Source organism: Polistes fuscatus, unplaced genomic scaffold, assembly GCF_010416935.1.
Source record: "Polistes fuscatus isolate 324 unplaced genomic scaffold, CU_Pfus_HIC Scaffold9, whole genome shotgun sequence".
NCBI classification, from domain to species: domain Eukaryota; kingdom Metazoa; phylum Arthropoda; class Insecta; order Hymenoptera; family Vespidae; genus Polistes; species Polistes fuscatus.
In genome coordinates, this window is record NW_025113173.1 from 8,066,588 (window position 1) to 8,086,383 (window position 19,796).

The 19,796-nt window shown below is 31.5% G+C and overlaps 2 protein-coding genes across 4 annotated transcripts in view; one reads left to right on the top strand and one right to left on the bottom strand.

Annotated features, from left to right (window-relative positions):
• LOC122525754 (general odorant-binding protein 72-like) overlaps positions 1–17,118 on the bottom strand; it is a 33,811-nt gene extending 16,693 nt beyond the window's left edge. Inside the window, exon 1 of the mRNA XM_043648681.1 lies at positions 16,547–17,118. The gene's annotated coding sequence lies outside the window, so the exon portion shown is untranslated. The remainder of the gene's footprint in view (positions 1–16,546) is intronic.
• LOC122525799 (protein sprint-like) overlaps positions 1–19,796 on the top strand; it is a 145,541-nt gene that overhangs the window by 43,562 nt on the left and 82,183 nt on the right. For 2 of the 3 annotated variants that reach the window (XM_043648759.1, XM_043648761.1), the window contains exons 2-3: positions 2,534–2,799; positions 18,049–18,122. In XM_043648759.1, coding sequence (XP_043504694.1) covers positions 2,719–2,799; positions 18,049–18,122 — 155 coding nt within the window. In that variant the 5' untranslated portion in view covers positions 2,534–2,718. Of the gene's footprint in view, positions 1–2,533; positions 2,800–18,048; positions 18,123–19,796 lie in introns of those variants that run through there. The other variant, XM_043648770.1, reaches the window with a different exon arrangement.

Here is a 19,796-nt window from a genome sequence, read left to right on the forward strand (position 1 = left end):
AAAGAGAGAAATTATTGTCTTTAAAATGTTTCGAAGAGTGTTCTCGCTAAATAACAAAGTTACGATTTCTCTCTCTCTCTCTCTCTCTCTCTCTCTCTCATTGGTTATATCTTTCGCACGGTACTCACGGTCGATAATTCACGATCATAAATTCGGAGATTCTGAAACGAGTTTTCGAATCGTGTGCGATTTAATCCCTCAAGTATGCATGAGCTTATATACTCTGTGTATTTTAAATCTCTGCATGAAATTAAAAAAAAATAATAATACAAAATTTAAAAAACAAACTTTCTTATTAATTATTTATTTATCAGTAATTATCATTGTTAGAATATATTTATATAAAAAAAAATTCGTTCGTTTTCATACTCGTTGTACTTTCAATTAAACGATGGAATCGTTGAAATATCCAGATAAAGAAAGAAAGAAAGAGAGGAAGAAAAGGAAAGCAACGATCGAATAATAACAGAAAATGAAAACTCCCGTTTGATTATTTTACGTTGATTAGCAGCATGGAATAATAATTTGGAAAATTGGACGAGAAACTTTTGATCGTTTCGTTGTTACTATTTTCAAAATTATACGGAACATAATTTAGATTACAATCGATATTGGATTATCTCGTTGGTTAATTACGGTAGAGAATAAATTGCATGATTATTCATGAACGTTAATACTACGAGCATAAGCTCGAATTTAGTTTCGTTAGTTCGCGTTAGAATTATCCGAAATTTTCTTCACTTCGTATTCGATGAAATTCTACGCGTTCCTTTGCTTCTTTTTTTTCTTTTAATTATTTATGCTTCATTCAAAAAAAATCGATAGTTTTTATTTTATTATTATTATTATTATTATTATTATTATTATTATTATTATTATTATTATTATTATTATTTATTTTAAAAAATGTTAATTTATGCATAATGATGGACGGTGAAATAAAGTTTTCCGTTTTTCATAGCACCGCTAGTTTCATTGACTCGTACCTTTCTAACGCCATTACTTCACCTCTTGGAAAATAAGAATATACATTCCCATAGGATTTCCCCATCGCCATTGTGTTCTCGCAATATATCCGCGAAGTACGATTTATCCGCTATTCTAACTTTATCTCATTTCTACTATTAAACGATCTAACGACAGAGTGAGAGGAAATTGTTCTCATGCTTGTTATATTCCTTCCTAAGGTCACGGCCTTGAAACTATCCACGACACAGTTATTTTCTCTCTTCTAATTAAATAATTATACTCGATTAAAATATATAATTATGGAGATTTTTGGAAAATCAGATTAAAAGTATTCAAGCGAAAAAGCAAACGTTGGCAAATATTTAAATGAAACAAAAATAACAAGATCGTAGAATTGATAATTAAAATAAATAAATACTAATTTTTGAAGTTATACTTCTTTTGGCGCGTTTAGAAAAATGTGATGAGAGTGTGAAATTTTTACGAGCGACATGGTAAAAATCGACACCACGAAGTTTGTCGGTATTTACGATGCGCGGCAAAGCGATTTCAAATTTACGACATGAAGTCGTCTTCTTCTCTTCTTCTTCCTCTTTCTTTTTCTCAAGGGGGTCACCCATCCAAGTACTAATCGTACTCAGCGCTGCTTGACTAAATGATTGAGCGAGAAGTAGTTCTGTCACCATGCTATATATTGACGCATAAAGTAATTTGATATAATTCCCTTATATTTAGTGTGGACTGATATCCATATTTTGGTATTTTTTTATTCTTTCTTGTATATATATATATATATAATATATCGATCGATTGAAAATATGTTTCCTTTCTTTTTTTTTGTTAAATAAATAAATAATAATAATTAGTTGCTTATCTTCTCATACTTCTAATCCTCCCACTTTTTACCTGGTCACGCTATATACATATTTAAAAACTTAAATAATTAAATAAATGAATACAAATATAATAATAAAAGAAAAATAATCGGCTTACATTAGTGGATATTATCGATCATCAAGCAGGGAGGGGAACAGGTTTTTTTATCAACTATATTTTATGTAAAAAGAAAATTTATAATAATAATAATAATAATAATAATATAATAATAATAATAATATTAATTAAAAAATAAACAAGGAGAATTAAAAAGTTATAAGAAAAATTAATAATGATAATAATAATAACAATTATTAAAAAATAAATAAGGAAAATTAAAAAGTTATAAGAAAAATTAATAATGATAATAATAATAATAATAATGATTATTATTATTATTTTTTTTTTTAAGTTATTTTTTCTCTTTGAAGTTATTTTTTGAAGTTATTTTTGAGGTTATATTCGCTTTGGTATGCCAAAGAAGTATAACTTCTTACGTGCGTACATAAGTACACACACCAGTTTTCTCCAATTGCCCTTATTCCTCACGCATTCGATCTAATTTGAAAAATATTTTAATTACATATCGGGATCTATTTAATGAAGAAAATCTTAATTAAAAGTGTTCCTTTGTATTTATTTTATTTTCAATCTCTCAATCACTTAAAATAATTCTTTCTCGTTCCAGATGATAGTGATGAAAGACGGTTAAGAAATCAACGTGTTTGACCGATGACACGAATTTCATTGGTGTTCGTCGAAAAGGAATCAACGAGCGAGCCCTTTTTCATTTCAACTTGGACAACTTTTAATTAATCATTCGTTACAGTCTACTCAAAGACGTCGAGGCATAGTGATTAATATGAAAACACGATGACGTCTTTGGTTCAAAGAGATTTCGGGTCTCCAAGAAAAAGGGAATCCACTGGTAGCAATGCATCCAGTTATTTACTTGTAAGTACACTGCTCACGTGTATGTAATTAACACGCCCACGTTAATAAACAAAATTCATAATTTACACGTGTAATATTTATCTACATACAGCAAGGAATGAGTTACCATAAAGACAAAATTGCAACTAAAATTGTTATTATTATTATTATGTAAATTACCGAAATCTTGTAGGTACTTACTTCGGGTTCATTAATCAAGAATGGTTCATTTATATTCCATTAATAATCATCGTCATGTTGACGTGTATAAAATATCCTTGAGAGAAAGAGAGAGAGAGATATATATATATATATATAAATGAAAGAAGAAAAAGAAAGAAAGAAAAGTAACTAAGGATAATTTTGTAAAGCATGTCCTAATCGTTTTCCGCTTAATCATCGGTGAAAGTTAATTCATTGGTGTACATATATTTAATGTTCGTTGAAGTAAAAAAAAAAAGAGAAAACAAAAGTAGGACCGTTTAATCGAAAGTGTCATTTAAAGTTTTCACGAATGAGCGTATAATTAATGAGTTACATCTTTGACCCTAGTGCGAAGAAAGATCATTGGCTACAACTTTCTTTTATTTTTTTCGATCTTCCTTGTAAACTGATTTACGATATTCGACGTAAACGATCATTCAATAATTCATTTTAACATTTTATTTTTGTACAATAAAACATTCTAAATATTAACTTAGAAATAGAGAATCACATATATTTAATTGATTTAATCTTAAAATCAAATCAATTGGAAAATGAACAAAAGGAGAGAAGAAATTTTCGCGATTGATTTTAGTAATAGAAAAATATTAATTAATTATTTTATAAAAAAAAGGAAAATATTTGTAATTAATAATGCGTTGAATAAATTCAAGAAATATCATGGGAGCTTTATCGTGGGATCAGAAAAATTTGACAAAGATCGATATCCTCACAATTGTGTTCAGTATAATATACAACGGTATAATAACTTCTTTATAAAAATCAGTCTTGTAGATCTGCGTGTATATTTAGTTTCAAAAAAGCAAAAAGAAAAGGAGGAATCGAAGGATAGGTAGAAGTCTTTTACACAAAATGTGTTTTCTTTCTTACAAAAAAAAATAAAAAAAAAAGAAAAAGAAAAAGAAAAAAAAGAAAATACAGAAAGAGAGATACAAGATGGAAAGAAAATTGCGTGTGGCGGAACAAAATGGGAAGAGATGGTGTTCTCGAAGGGTCGAAGGGAGTAAAAGTGGTGCCATTTATCAGGAAAGACGATAAGTATCGTCGCGAGAAGGTCGAAAAAGAAAAAGAAAACAGGGCTAAGAAGGAGAAGAAGAAGAAGAAGAAGAAGATGACGGTGAAGAGGGATGAAGAGAATATGAAGGGGGTGGATTTAAGAGAAAGTAGCGGAGGAAGAGGAAAAGAAGGAGGTGGAAGGAGGTGTTGGAAAATTTTCCTAGGTCAAACTTCCCTTATATTTCTAAAAAGAAGAGGAACTACATAAGAGAGAAAGTTTCTTCTTCCTCCAACCCTTGTTCTCGTACTTTCTCCCCTTATTTTACTTCCCTTCTCTCCAGTATTATTATCGTCATCGTCGGCACTTTGATTAGATCCATTCTATCTGTTGTTTTTATTTTTTCCTATATTCATTCAGAGAATTTCTTTATCTTTTATGAAATATTTCGAGAGAGAATTTTTTTCTTTTTTATATTTTTTTATTACGCGTGCATTTATTTATGTTGATTTTGAGAATCAGGTGTCGTATGCTTAAAAATTTCAATCTCTGAAAGTTAAACAATGGAAGATCATAGAATGGCATTATTTATATTTGACGAATTTTGTATAAAAGGGGCTGAAAGATGGCGTTTGAGTTTCTCTCATCAACGAGTCAAACTGAGTTCACTTCAGTGTAGTAGTAGTAGTAGTAGTAGTAGTAGTAGTAGCAGCAGCAACAGTAGTAGTAGCATACAACGAAGGGCTACGAAATCGTTTTTATGCAAATTCTGTCATAGCAGAAAGTTATGTTACTCGTCCTTTTGGTAGAATTAATGTTTCTCGTATATATCCTTTTCATTTCCTTACGCGTCAAGGAAAATGACAAGAGGAGAGACAGAATTTGATGAATAAACGCTTTTACTACCCCTATGAATTACTTCTTATCTCTTTGAAGGACCAACGTTTACAAAATAAGAATGTATATCTTATCTTTAAGCACTTTTTCCACTTTCTACGGAGTTATAGATGTAGGTGTAAGGTGTAGGAGGAGGATGAGGTAAAAGAAAAAAAAAAGATGAAGGAGAATAAGCACTTTTAAGGCGTCGAAGCGTCATAAACGTAGCTTTAGAAAGAAGAATGGTAGGTTGCAACTACTTGTGAATATTCAGCCGAGCATTAACTCGCACGGCTTACGTGGCTTCCTGGGGACGAAAGGACCATCTGTTCTTATCCACGTGCCAACCCATGTGCCAACCCATGTGCCAACCCATGAACGTTTTTAAGCCGAGAAAAGAGGGACGTAATATGGCCACTACTACTACCACTACCACTACTAACACATAAATAATCGAGTACATAAGTAGTGCTTACTACGTGAAAAACAAAAGTAATAGAAAGAAAGAGAAAACCTGTATCGTTGCATAACTCCTGCCTAACCCATACTTTTTATCTCCTAAATTTTTCATTTTATTAACAACTTTTCTTTATTCTTTCCCATAAATTTCAAGAGTCTCCTTTAGCTTCGTTCGTATTTTTTATTTTCTTTTTTCTTAATCCCAATATTTTTCAACTTACGAATTTTTGTACATTTTCTTTTCTTTAAGTTCAGAGTAATTTAAATATTGCGACGATAATTGTGTTGCTTTAAAATATCGTCTTTCGTTGAATTTGTGGACTCAAATTTGATGCTTTTAATAATATAATAAGAAAATATTGTTAAGTCTAAAATATCAAAATATATTGATTCTGAATTCTAAAGCAGGTCAGACACATTTCTCATTCGATTATGTTAAATATAGGGAAAGAGAGAAAGAGATAAGTTAGTTACGTTATAATTACTTAGTGAGTAGTGGTAGGAGAAGATACTTGAATTAAATAATGAATTTAACGTAGTCGTGAAAATCATATTCATCGTATGACAGCCGATGGCATTCTCTTTTGAATCGAAAATTAATGATTACCGGTTGAGAAGGATCGATTCGACAATTTTAATGACGACTGGATTTTATATCTTGTATCTGTGTGTGTGTGTGTATTTGCGTATACGTGAGTATAGTAAAGTGATCGAACCACCTTTGCAACCGAAAGGATATCGGTACTCTCGATTTGCATATCGCTTTATTCACCGGTTTACCACCGGAAGCCAAATTGGCCATGCGTCCTGAATTTTTCATACACTTGTCTGCCTACTCTTTGCATATATACGGTGTCTTACTAGTCACGAATAAGATTTATTCATCGAATGAATTACATCGGTGCGTCTCTTTGACGTAGTAGAATGACTCGTTATAAACTTGACAAAGAAAAAAGAAGAATAAAAAGAAAAACAACAGGAAAATAGGTTACATCGATTTTATTGAGCCACCCGGTAGAGTGCAATTTAGTCTAAGGCAAGTCGTTGTTCTAGTCACTTGGGTCGTGTCTCGAAAGTTTCTTCTGACTGAACTGTCGATATATTCTATCTGTGGACCTAACTGCGGCTTTACTTTGTCACGAAGCATCCTCCTTAGTCCTGTAACTATTAAAGGACGAACCAACCAACCTCTCTAGCACCTATCATATATAGTCCAAAGGACTAGCAAATTCATTGTCCTTCCGGCTAAAATTATTTTCCTTCGCTAGAGCTTGTCACCGAACAACCAACAACCGTGGTTTCTATTCTTGTTAAACTTCAAAGGAAACTCCTAGATCATTAATATTACTGTTATTATTATCATCATCGCGAGATGTTCAAATACGATCTAATCAATCGTCTGAGATCTCTCTTTTCGAACGTTGAATTTTCCTTTTTTGTTTTGTTCGATATTTCTTTTTTCCTTTTTCTAGGTTAGTATCGAAAAAGAAGTAGTCGTATATATGTATATGTTACGTATATTACCGTCAAAGCCGGAAATCCGCCATTGCTATCAATTCCTAGGCATTGTCAACAATGCAAAGCGCCTTTAGACAAAGTCGGAAACAAAAGAATTCTTACAGACTTTTCCTAAGCATTGAACATAATACTTTGGTATCCTATAGAATATGAAATTACTATTTAAGCAACGTTGAAAAAAATACATTATCGGACATAGGACATACAGTATACGCAACTCCCCCCCTTCCCACAAACAATCCATACCCCCTCCCACACACACACACAGAAAAGCGAGCATGGTGATGGTTGTTGAGACTGTGCATGTCGCGTACCTCTATAAACTGAACTTACAACTAATTAATGTTGATGTATTATTATGTAGGGCCCACTATTACTTATCGTAGGAGAAGATTATATTATATTTAGACAGATATTCGTAGAAATGTTCACGGAAAATCTGTATCTTTTGTTCCCTATCATATTGGAAGATAAGCGGGTTTAGAACGAAATGTTTTATACCTGCATTCTATTGAAAATAAAATTTGTTTTTTACTATGCTCTTAGAATGATTTTTTTTTATAATGTATTCTTTTCAACGTTGCTAAATAGTAATTTGATATTCTATAGGATACTAAAGTATTATGTTCAATGCTTAGGAAAAGTCTGTAAGAAGACTTATTTCCGACTTTGTCTAAAGGCTCTTTGCATTGTTGACAATGCCTAGGAATTGCTAGCAATGGCGAATTTCCGGCTTTGACGGTAACATATATATATATATATATCCCTTAACGAACGAGAGGCGACTCTTAATTGCCACGGTGTTTCGCGCGGCAGGACGAGTGGCGAGTGAGAGGCGACACTCGGTGTATATGTTAAATTTTGTTATCTCTTAACAATAGGATCGCATTATTGGTTCTGGGAAAGGTTCCTTAGCTATCGGTGGTCTCTTATACAATGTATGAAATGACATACCATAACAGAGATAAAATATTGAAACATTCTTCGATGAGTGTAGCTCTGACAGTGGTTCCAACATCAGTTGATACTTGGCAAACGTCGAACGAATAATCCGGCATGGTGTCTGAACTGTGATTAGAAAACCCAATGCTGTCATAAATTACGGCAAATTCATGGGTGATGTTGATCTAGCAGATAAATATTGTTCGATGTACTGCTTTATGAGGAAGTCCCTGAAGTGGTGCCGCAAATTGTTCTTCTGGGGAATGGAAATTTGTCTGATTAACTCGTACATTCTGTACAAAAAAGTAAAACGGCAAAGAAACGAACAGCTATTTCCACATTTACAGTTTCGATAAAATTTAGTAAAGGAATTGAGAGGAGACTTTCGACAATCACGAAATCGAGCTTCAACATCGACCTCGGAACCCGACGAAATTCGTCTAAATGGAAATCTTCGTGTCATTTTAACTGGAACAAAGAAGGATTGTAAAATTTGTTTTACCCAAAACAAGCCAGGTGGAAGACATGAAACTTCATATTATTGTGATACATGTTCAGATAAGCCACGAATGCATCTTGGTTAATGCTTCATAAAATATCACACACAGCGAAAGTACAGAACAGAATTTTTCTATAAATAAAGTTTTAAAGATGTAAATATAGATAAACAATGGAAATATAACGTTTTTATGAGATAATTTATATATGTAAGATCATTTTATTATATTATGTGTAAGTCACTCAACACATTCGCAAAAATCGTTTTGTCCTGCCTACCTCACCCGGTCGAAAAAGTCATCGTCCGTTAAAGGATATATATATATAGATTGTTTTGATTAGATGTTGCTATAGCAATGTAACGTAGGATGGAAAAGGTTCGTTCGCGTATTGATTCCTAGGTAAACCTGACTTTCTCTGTATGTGTAACCTAACGTTCACGGTTAAAGTTCATTGCGATCATTCGCGTGTCAGTTGCATTAAACTCGGTCTCGGTAATAATTCGTATAAAAAGAAAAAAGCAAAAATATATTATTTTTATTCTTTTTCTAATCAAAGTGAGAAGTACAGTGAAAAATCAAATAACATTGTCTCTCAAAACTCGTCTTCGATTGTGATTTATAGAAATAAAAAAATTAAAGGAAAAGAAATTATAAATAAATACAAGAAGGTAGTGTGTTAGTGAAATATTATAAAAATATGATGTTTCAGAAGATAGTTTATAGAAATTGCGATTTGTTATTTCTAACGAAAATTCTTAATTCAAAAATAATTTTTCTTTTCATTTTTTTTATTTTATTAACTAAATTAACTCCCAAGAGGAAAGCTCATTTATTATCAAAGCGCATTATCTCTGAAGGCGTTTATTTCCAAGGCTAGAAGCCCGGTGTTTTACGACGTTCTTCCATTAAACTTGAAGTTCGAAGTACGTGGTTAGAATGTTTCTTAGTCTAGTCGATTATGAGTATGTCGTTTTAATTAACTATCCTAATTTAAAATATAAATGTGCTCTGTGGACTGCTTGCATTAAAAAAATAAACTATATAAAAAAAAGAAAAATGATTTAATTAGGAGACAGGATTGTTCAATTATTGTGATTTTGAAATGCACTTATTAATGGAATTTTAATTTATTTTTTCTTTTTTCTTTAATAATACAAATCATTTGTTTATATTCGAAGTAAGATAACTGAGATTTCTGTTTTATCGACAACGTGTAGTAGATAAAAATATATTTTTATATTATTTGTTTGTCTTCGTCTTCTTCTTACTATTATTATTCATAATTTAGATTTCATTTGAATTCTCGTTGAAACATTAATATTTTTCACTCGTAGTTTGTTCAAACAGATCTCTATCTATCTCTCTCTTATTTCTTTCATTTTTTCTTTTACAGTCCGTGCATAGTAATTAATGATATGTACCTGAAACCCCTTTTTTCACGACGCGTGTCGTCGGATCCCTGACGTTTATGTTGATTTTTCTTAGAACTTATGTCGAATAGAGAAGACGTCGTGTGTATTAATATTTATGTTAAGAAAAGAAAAAGACGAAGAAGAAGAAGAAGAAGAATAATCGTGCATTTTTCTTAGAATTCTTCATATCATCCTTGATGTATATACAAGTATATAAATTTTACTTATGCATAGTCATCGTTATCATCGTTCAAAGAAAATTTTAAAAAATCGCGACATTACACCGTTCAATTATCGACACGATGAATCGTAATTTTTCTACGAGATATTATAAATAATCTTATTATATTTCCAATTAGATCATATATTTAATCATCCTTCTACACTAACCAACAAACATAGTGTACAGTCAAAAACTTTTTCTATTTTATATATTTTTTTATTTTATATATAACTATTTTAAATTTTTAAAAACCCTACGCTCTACGTGTGTATTTGTAATTCGATTAATTAAATACTATATATAGTATAGTATATATAGTATAGTGTATTCTATATTATACTATATAATATATATATATATATATATATATATATATTATATAATTTATAAAATATTATATATATACTGTATAATGTAATATTATACTATATAATATTACTATAATATATAATAAATATTACTATATAATATATAGTATAATATTATATATATATATAATTAATAATAATTAATATATATTATTATATATTGTATTATATTACTATATATAATATTATTCTATATATTAATATATAATATATTAAATATAGTAATTATATATATATATATACATAAACACAGCAATTCATTTCGGTTGAATTATATAAAATCAATGGATTATAACGTCAAAATCGATACGTGTACGTGTATGTGTTGGTTTATGTGTTTATTCGTACTTCCAGAACCCTTCGTCGTTCTTCTTGTCATGTACACATTTATACACATATACATATATTTACTCGTATATAGATATATACATGTATGCGTGCACAAGATTATAATATAAATGTGTGTGTTTATGTGCACACACATGATGTGCACGAAGGTACACGTAATGCACTCGATCTAACGCAGCTGTCGTTCCCGACGGATACATACACGCACACACACTTACGTAGCTCGTATACGAGTAAATATATATGCATATATGTACTTATATATACATATACATGGATAAAAATATAGAGGTATAGGGAAAATGGGTGCTTCGATAATTTCGATGAAGCGCAGGTGCGCTTCATACTGGATAATAACCACGATCATACTACTCGCGTCTTTCGTCTTCTTATAAATAAAAATATAAATGGGAAAACTTCTTTCTCTTCCCTCCAGCCCTCACGTCTCATTCTTTTTCTTTAAGATTGTTAAAATAAAAAATATTATTTATCGATATATTTATTTAACCCTTTGCACTCGAGCGGCGCCGATACGGCGCCCGGCCGATTTTAAGTGTCAACTCAACTAAAACTAATTACAAAGTGTAGTATTTATCAAAGTTTGTTTTTTTCGACATATAAATGAATAGACTGATGATATTTTATTGTTTCTATACGCTTGTTTGTTTATAAATGTTTTTAAAGTACCTGTAAAATGTCTACTTAATTTTTTTTTTTCGTCTCGAGTTGCTGGTTCGCGCAAGCGAAAAAAGCCTCGAGTGCAAAGGGTTAATATACTTATTAATAGAGTAGTAAAGTTTAGGTATTAATTATCTTCAATATTTCTCTGAGGAATGATAGAACCAATACATTTACATTAACGGTATTTGTTAATTAATAGGCAACATTTAGTATTGTGATGTTTGTCGTGGATTTCGTAGATGTGAAATAGGTACGATTAGTATGGAGAATAGATGGACAATTAAACAAGCTTGGAGCAATGGTTGCTCGTTATCGTAATGCACGATGCATCGTGTACATAATGTGTCTATGTATTCGCACACTGACAGTGACACTTGTGCTTGGGTTGCTCTTATCAGATACACAACTCAAAGATACACTTTACTGTAGCTGACAGAATTTCTATAGGTATATGCGAGTACGTGTATGTGCGTATGTGTGTTTGTATGTGTATCATGGAGAAAGGGAGTAAAACAGACGAACAAACTTTCGATGCATTCATCTAGCGATAAATGTTGTGCTTATCTATTATCACGAAAATGAGTTCAACCTGTTCGTGAAAATGTTCATGGAATTGAAAATTTTCATTGTAGGATTTATTTAAAATTTACTCTTTCAAATAGAACAAGACACGAAAGTATGATTACAATAATACAAAAATGAAAGGAGTCAAATATCTAAAAATCGATCGGTAACTTTTGACACGTTTTTAGCTTATACATTTGCATCGAACGTTGTAACTTTCGGCTTCTTTTTTACCTTCTAATCTTTCGAGTGTTCTTTCTTTTTTTTTTCTTTTTCTTTTTTTTTTAAATGTACGAAAAAGAGGACAACGTCCAGTATTAATTAGGAGTCTTGTTCTCGTATCCAAAATGAATTGAACATAACGTGCGTAGAGTGGAAGGAAGGAAGGTTGCCGGCCCGTCCCTCGAGTCGAATTCGAAGGGTCCTCTTTTGTCTGAATGGAAGGAAAACGAAGGGAAAAGGAAGAAAGGGACGGACCGCCCTTTTACATTCGTTCATTGTATGCTACATATATATATTTATGCATGCATGTATTTACCATGCATATATATCTACTTTGCGTACGTAAAACATTTGCTGCGAGATGCGGTTTTAACCTCGAATACGAAATTACCACTCTAGGTTCTCGTGTTACGGCCCTGAAGACTGTACTATATTTTACAGTTTATACTATATACTTAAGAGACCATATTCGTAGGAAATAATACAAAAATACATTTATTTTTTTCTTCTTCCCAAGATATTCGTGATTATAGCGTTTGATCACATGTTACGTTTTATTTTTTTTTATTATCTAGAGAGAAACAAATAATAGAGTTGAAAATAAATAAAATAAAATGATAAATTTGTTTATAAATTTCATTTTTCGTAAAGTGAGAACATATTTTAATGTATTTTCATATTTTAAAGTTCTTAGGTATATATTATAGTTACGTAACACGCTTTGATGATTTGATAGATAGTTTAGACGCGGTATTCTGAACGATCTAACATGACGCGTATAAAATTTCAAAGAATACAGTGCCGTAAAATGCACATCTTTGTCATTTCTTTGAAAAGTTCGCGTAAATATTTTGTATACTTAAGTATAAAATTTCAATGACTCTATTATACGACTATTCTCCATTCCTTTCTCGTTCTGTTTCTTCTTTTTATCCTCGAGACCGAATCGAACCGAACCGAATGGGAAAAAAAAGTTCTTTTTATGCTAACGCAGCTGGAACAAAGTATATTCGCCGTTATTTTATGGACCTTTATTCTATAAATTGCCATACGATTTTCTTTCATTTTCAAAATGGTTCTCACCAGAGAAAGATTTATACGTAAAGTCGAAACGTAAAAGTGACATTTCCTTGAATTCGTGATAGAATATTCTCAATCGTATATGTCGAAATAAAGAAACGAACGAAAAAAGAGAAAGAAAGAAAAAGAGAGGAAAAACACGTTGCGAAAGTTGGATATATCGGTGAAAGGTAGAAATTAATATAGTTTGTCAGAAAAATAAAAAAACACCGTTTATGACTTACATTAGATCACGTTTTATGTGCCAACGGAAATCGTTCTTGATAAATATCTCTTTGCAATTTTAAATCTAATAAAATGTAATGTGTCTACTTAGAAAAAAAAAAAATAAAATATTAAATTAATCTCTAAAAAATATTAGGGAAGTGTGTGTGTATCATAAAAAAATATTTAATTATTCAACTTATTTTTATACGGCTCTGTATATTCTCTAGTTAAATAAATTATATTTTATTTCATGTATGTTTAAAAAAAATATGCCTAAGCAAATAATTTTGAAAGATAATTATCTATTTGAAATATTTAATGTACGTTAGCATGATCTTATAAAAATAATTTAACAAATAGAGTTCCATCTCATAAAAAGTATAAATTTAAATGCTCTCGTCAGTTGGATTTGATTTTTTCTGTTAATTTTATACTTTTACTCTCTAGTAAAGTATTTTTTCAAACATTCTTATCAACTGCAATGTTAAACTTATTGTGTCGCGCTTGAAATTGTTGGTGCCCGTTGCTTGGGTGTTTCATCGTATCTCCCTTATCATCTCCCTGCAAATTTTGCCAGATCGATATTTTCCCCGTTTCTTCCCAACCGCTCAAATAACGTTCTCCCCTAAAAAAAAACCTTTCACTTTTCGTCTCGCTTGAAAATTTTCATTACCTTATCAAAAGAAGTTTCACTTCGCAAAAATCTTTCCTTCCCTCGCTGTCTTTATTTCTGCTTTGTAAAATAATCAAATAATTGATTCGTGCGAACACTGCAAACAATATTTTCTAGTAGAATTCAAATAAAATTTCAATTATGTCGTGATATCAATGTTGCCGCGACGAACCCCATTATTAAAAAATAATTTCGAAAGGGTAAGTCATCGATAAAAATGTAATTGCGATCTACTCTCTTAGCTTTCGACAAGTTTCTCTTCATATTCTTTTTACTCGGTGATGGAGGGGGAAGGGGTGGGCTTGTGGGAAACTGTCAATACAAAGTATCCCAGTTTACTTCTACATCGATTGACAGCTAAGATCCTCTCGAATTTTCTATCAATCGATTGAAGTACGTACGAGGGCTCGTATTTTACTTGAAAATTTTCCATTTAATCCATTTTAACGTCCATTACTATCGCTCAAACGATTAATGTCCTATCGATAATAATCTTTATATAAAATAAATATATTTTTTTGATATGTGCCCATAATTATGAAAGTGGTCTAAGTCAAAATAAAACAAAAAAATAAGTTTATTAGTTATTTCACACCACATTATTTTAGAATAAATTAATTCAATGTAACTTTCACGATATTATTCAAAATGAACCGTTAGATAGTGTTTGTTATTTCAATATTATATAGAATTCATTTAATGTTCAAATGTAATCATTTAAATATCTCGAAACAAGAAATATATGATTTAGACCACTTTTATAATTATGGGGGCACATATATACAATATAATATATACTATATATACCTACTGGAAAATATCCATGAGTTAAACTTTAATTAAATTTAATAGAAAAAGATAAACTGTCTCTCTCTCTCTCTCTTTTTTCGAGTTTACACGAAAATTCGAAGTTCGTTGAGTCGCACGTGTCCATGTAGTAGTAGTTAGACGAGAATTACGTGAATGTATTATTCGCGTATAGCTTTGTCGCATACGAATGAATATTTATGTTCTAGTGTTGGTGCACTTTGTAGTCTATGTGAGTAATGCGAACCAACCAAGCATGCCATCCCCTTCCTCCTCTCCCTCCCATATAACCACGTACAACTCAGTGAGATATTCCGGCTGTCGAAGCTTTGCTCGAAAACCCAATAGGGATCGATAGATTCGTGAAACCGACAGTAAAGGCTATGCGAATTCGTGACAGAGAGAAGAAACCCTCTTTGACGATCCGAATATATATATATATAGATCGCTAAAAGTTCAAAGAATCCATACAAATTATACTAGTCTTGTATATCGGAACCATAAATGTTATTAAAAAAAAAAAAAAGAAGAAAGAAACCAAAAATAAACCAACCATTTCAAGATTCTTTTTTTACCAATTATATGTATTTGTACGTGGGTTAAATTCTCTTATGAATGGAATAGAAAAAAATGAAATGAAATATTTAATTGAAATAAATGGTAATGGTTATTGAGACAATGAAAAGACAAAAGAAAGAGAGAGAGAATAAAATATTCATCATTGAGATAGAATGAAAAAATGTCATCTCGAATGTATAGTTTGGAAAATGGTTTGGTATAGTTTGGAATCGGTCAAATAATTGGTTTTAACATTTCAATGAAAATATGTTAGTAAGTAGAGTCGATGATGTAACAATGGAAATTACGATAGACGAAATAAAATGCGAAATTTTGTTTAACCAATTCTCGAATTTTTGCAGGAGTGCATCGGTTTAGTTGGAAAAATAAAAATTACAGTCCAGTTTAGTTAGCAGACAGATACACCCTGTATAATTCGAGACCCGAGTTTAAGAAGAACACTCGAAGAGTCGAACCAAACTCTGAACATGTAACTGAACACGTAGTATAACGCAACGATGAGGGATACTACTATAAGTATAGTAGTATGTATATATGTATATGTAGTATATGCTCGAATTAAAATGGTCCTCTGAAACTCATTCTCCGAATTAAACGGATTAGATCCAATCAGCAGTCCTCTTCTCGTAACGTTACTTCGTTCATGCCGTTGTCGTTACTTCATCCAACAAGTGTACACTGTGCATGCAATACCATCGTCAACAGCGACACATTCAATTTGTACTTTTGCCTTTTGTTTAATCGAATTTATTCTATCTCTTTCTTTTCTTCATTTTCTCATTTCGGAAGAATAAACCTAGTATGAGAATTAAAAACGTGTAAAGGAAACACGTGACGTTAGCGATTAAACTGTCTTGCTCGTTGTTATTACATTTTCTTAGTAAATGTTATATTATATTTATTCATTAAATTGCTTTTTTATGTTTACAATCTAAATCGTTTTAATAGAAATTTATAGAAAAATAATTTATAGATAGAAAGGTGTCGATTGGAAAGATTATCAAAATAAAATGTTAGGTATTTAATTTGAGTATTATAAAAATGCATCGTTGAACGTGCATTCGTGTACTGTAGCTATATTTTACCGTACCTTCCGTCCCACCCGGTAGCATTAATCAATTGGCCGACACTGATCCAGCGTTAAATCGACGCGTCTGCTTAATACACTTGACAGATTGCGGTTGCTACCGACGGAGGGAATCGTAAAGCAAACTGTGTAATGCACATGCACCTAACGCATCCAAGATTCAAGGATTTATCGTTCGTCCTTCCTTATAATAACTCCCATTTATTTTTCCTTTTTTTTTATCGAAGTGAATGTTTTTCTTCCTTTTTTTTTTGCCAATTTCCTGTTCGAATCGATCCATCGAAATCCTTTTTCTACGTTTCGTGATGTTATTGCGAACGATCGGCAAAAAGTCGTACGCACGTATGCACGCACGCACGCACTCGTTGACATAGGTGATACATATATATATCGTTTTTCTATACAGTCACGTATAGAAAGCATACAGTGGGATGAAATCACGCGTATCATTGACGACGACGACAACGAACGCGTTGCGAAACTTTATCGAATGTCTTCTCCATGTTCAATATTGACTCTAGGAAAGTGCCTGCGGATGGAAACCTTCTAATTTTCCGAGCACCGCTTTCATGATGCAGGGCAAATACAGAAAACGATCCTATATATCTTCCTATGTATGCATATATCTATATAGGATGTTTCAAAAAACATATATCATATAGAAAAAACTGGTGTGTGTACTTATGTATGCACGTAAGAAGTTATACTATAAAACGAATATAACCTCAATAACCTCAAAAATAACTTCAAAGAAAAAAAATAACTTAAAAAAAAATAATAATAATAATAATTATATATATAAAAAGAAAAAAAGAAAAAGAAAATATCAAAATATAGATATCAGTCCACACTAAATATAAGGAAGATATAACGAATTACTTTATGCGGCAACGGCCATGGCGCTGTGATAGCACTAGTTCCCGCTCGATCATTTAAGTAAAGCAGCGCTGAGTATGATTAGTACTTAGATGGGTGACCCGCTTGAGAAAAGAAGAAGAGGAAGAAGAAGAGACAACTTCATGCTGTAAATTTGAAATCGCTTTGCCGCGCATCGTAAATACCGACAAACTTTGTGGTGTCGATCGGAAAAAAATCACTCCCATCACATTTTCCCAAACGCACCAAAAGAAGTATAACTTCAATAAGATTTGAACCAATATTGGATAGTAAACAAAATATATTTTTACATATTATACATAAAACCCAAGTATGTATGTATAACACACGTACCTACGATCTTGTTCGTTACGATCGCAAATATTAATTATTACGTAACTTGGTAACAACTTTCCGCAGGAAGTTGCTCATTTCAAATCAGTAAACAGATATAATACGACTTATGATAGGTTGCGATGGAGATATGGTTGCTTTCAAAGATATTATTCCAATTAGAATAAAACAGAACGTAAATATGTAGAATAGAATGAAAAAAAGTTCATGATCGAGATCTTAAGTTTTCCTTTTTATTATTATCTAATTTTGTATTTTGTTGCTTTTGCTTTCAGCTACTTAATTCTCTGGCGACCGATTTAGACTGCATGCTGAGCGAGCTCTGCACGACCCCGGATTCCTACGAACGGTGAGCGTTTATCTTCTTTTTCTAATACTTATTTACGAGGTCAAGTGCGAGAACAAGAATTACAAAGAATAGATCGAGACTAACTTCCAAACTTCTATTTGATTTATCTTATTTTTCTTTTTTCTTGTTTATATCGATAGATCGGCATTTCATTCTCGTACGATATTCATCGTCTTTTTGTTTTTTCCATTAATGAACGATTAACGCTAAATATTTGCAAGATGATTCATTGGCAAAAATCTTACAAATATTTTTCTCACAAAACGAACATACGAAAATATCAACTTTGATTTCATTCTAGAATTCAAATAAATAAATTTGCAATGGATATTCGGACACGGATATTTGTCAAAATGATATCTAACGTAAGTGAATTTTACGTGACATAAATCGAGCAACTTATTTATTCTATACGCGTGCATACTTGTTGATTGGTCGTGTTACTCGTTTCTCAAAGATTGACACAAATGTGTTTTACGATGGCGATATCGTTGATCGACGAGCTGATATAGAACGTCGATAGATACAACTTGTGTCTTATCTATATATATATATATGTTTTAAGAAATTATGACAGTTTGAAGGTGCATATAAATCGATCTTTCATCATGCCTTTCTCTCACTTTCGTAATTAACTTGTTAATCATTAGATATTTATATCAAACTGCGTTGGAACTCTTATATAATTTTATTATTGAAGTTATACTTCTTTTGGCGCGTTTGGGAAAATGTAATGGGAGTGATTTTTTTCCGAGCGTCTGTAAAAACGACACCATGAAGTTTGTCGGTATTTATGACGCGCGGCGAAACGATTTCAAGTTTACGGCATGAAGTTGTCTTCTATTCTTCTTCCCAATTTTTTTTCAAGCAGGTCACCCATCCAAGTACTAATCGTACTCAGCGCTGCTTGACAAATGATCGAGCGGGAAGAACCAATGTTATCGCAGCGCCATGGCCGTTGACGCATAAAATAATTCGATATATCTCCCTTATAATTAGTATGGACTGATATCTATATTTTGATATTTTTGTTTTTTTTTTTGTATTCTTTCTTATATATGTAATATATCAATCGATTGAAAATATGTTTCCTTTCTTTTTTTTTTAGTTATTTTTGAGGTTATTGAGGTTATATTTGTTTTGGTACGCAAAAGAAGTATAACTTCTTACGTGCGTACATAAGTACACACCAGTTTTTTTAATATTTAATATTATTAATCATTCCAATTGTTCTTTCGAACGGATACATTTTATACTATCAAATTGATTTGGTAATTAGCGATAGAAGAGAAATACTGTATGGCGAACAAATGTACTCAAAACTTAATTACCTTTGTGCTTGTTTGGGTTAACGTAGAAGCATATTCGAGATAATTATTTAGGACGATCGCGACATTTGTAAAGGTTTATAAAGGGAATACCATCTAGTCATTAAATTCTAACTAGGAATGCAGAGAATGTATATGCAATATTGCCGAGATACATTCATGTTAAAATTATTACTCGAACGATACGCTCTGCCGGTCACATTTAGCCATAGTTATTATTCTTTAGTATTTTGTACTTTGGTATTACTATTTATATACTTTTACTCTATCGTCCTTTCTAATGGGTACAAGATCCAGGACTCTACTACACACGTGTCATATAATTATTATTTATTTATACATTATG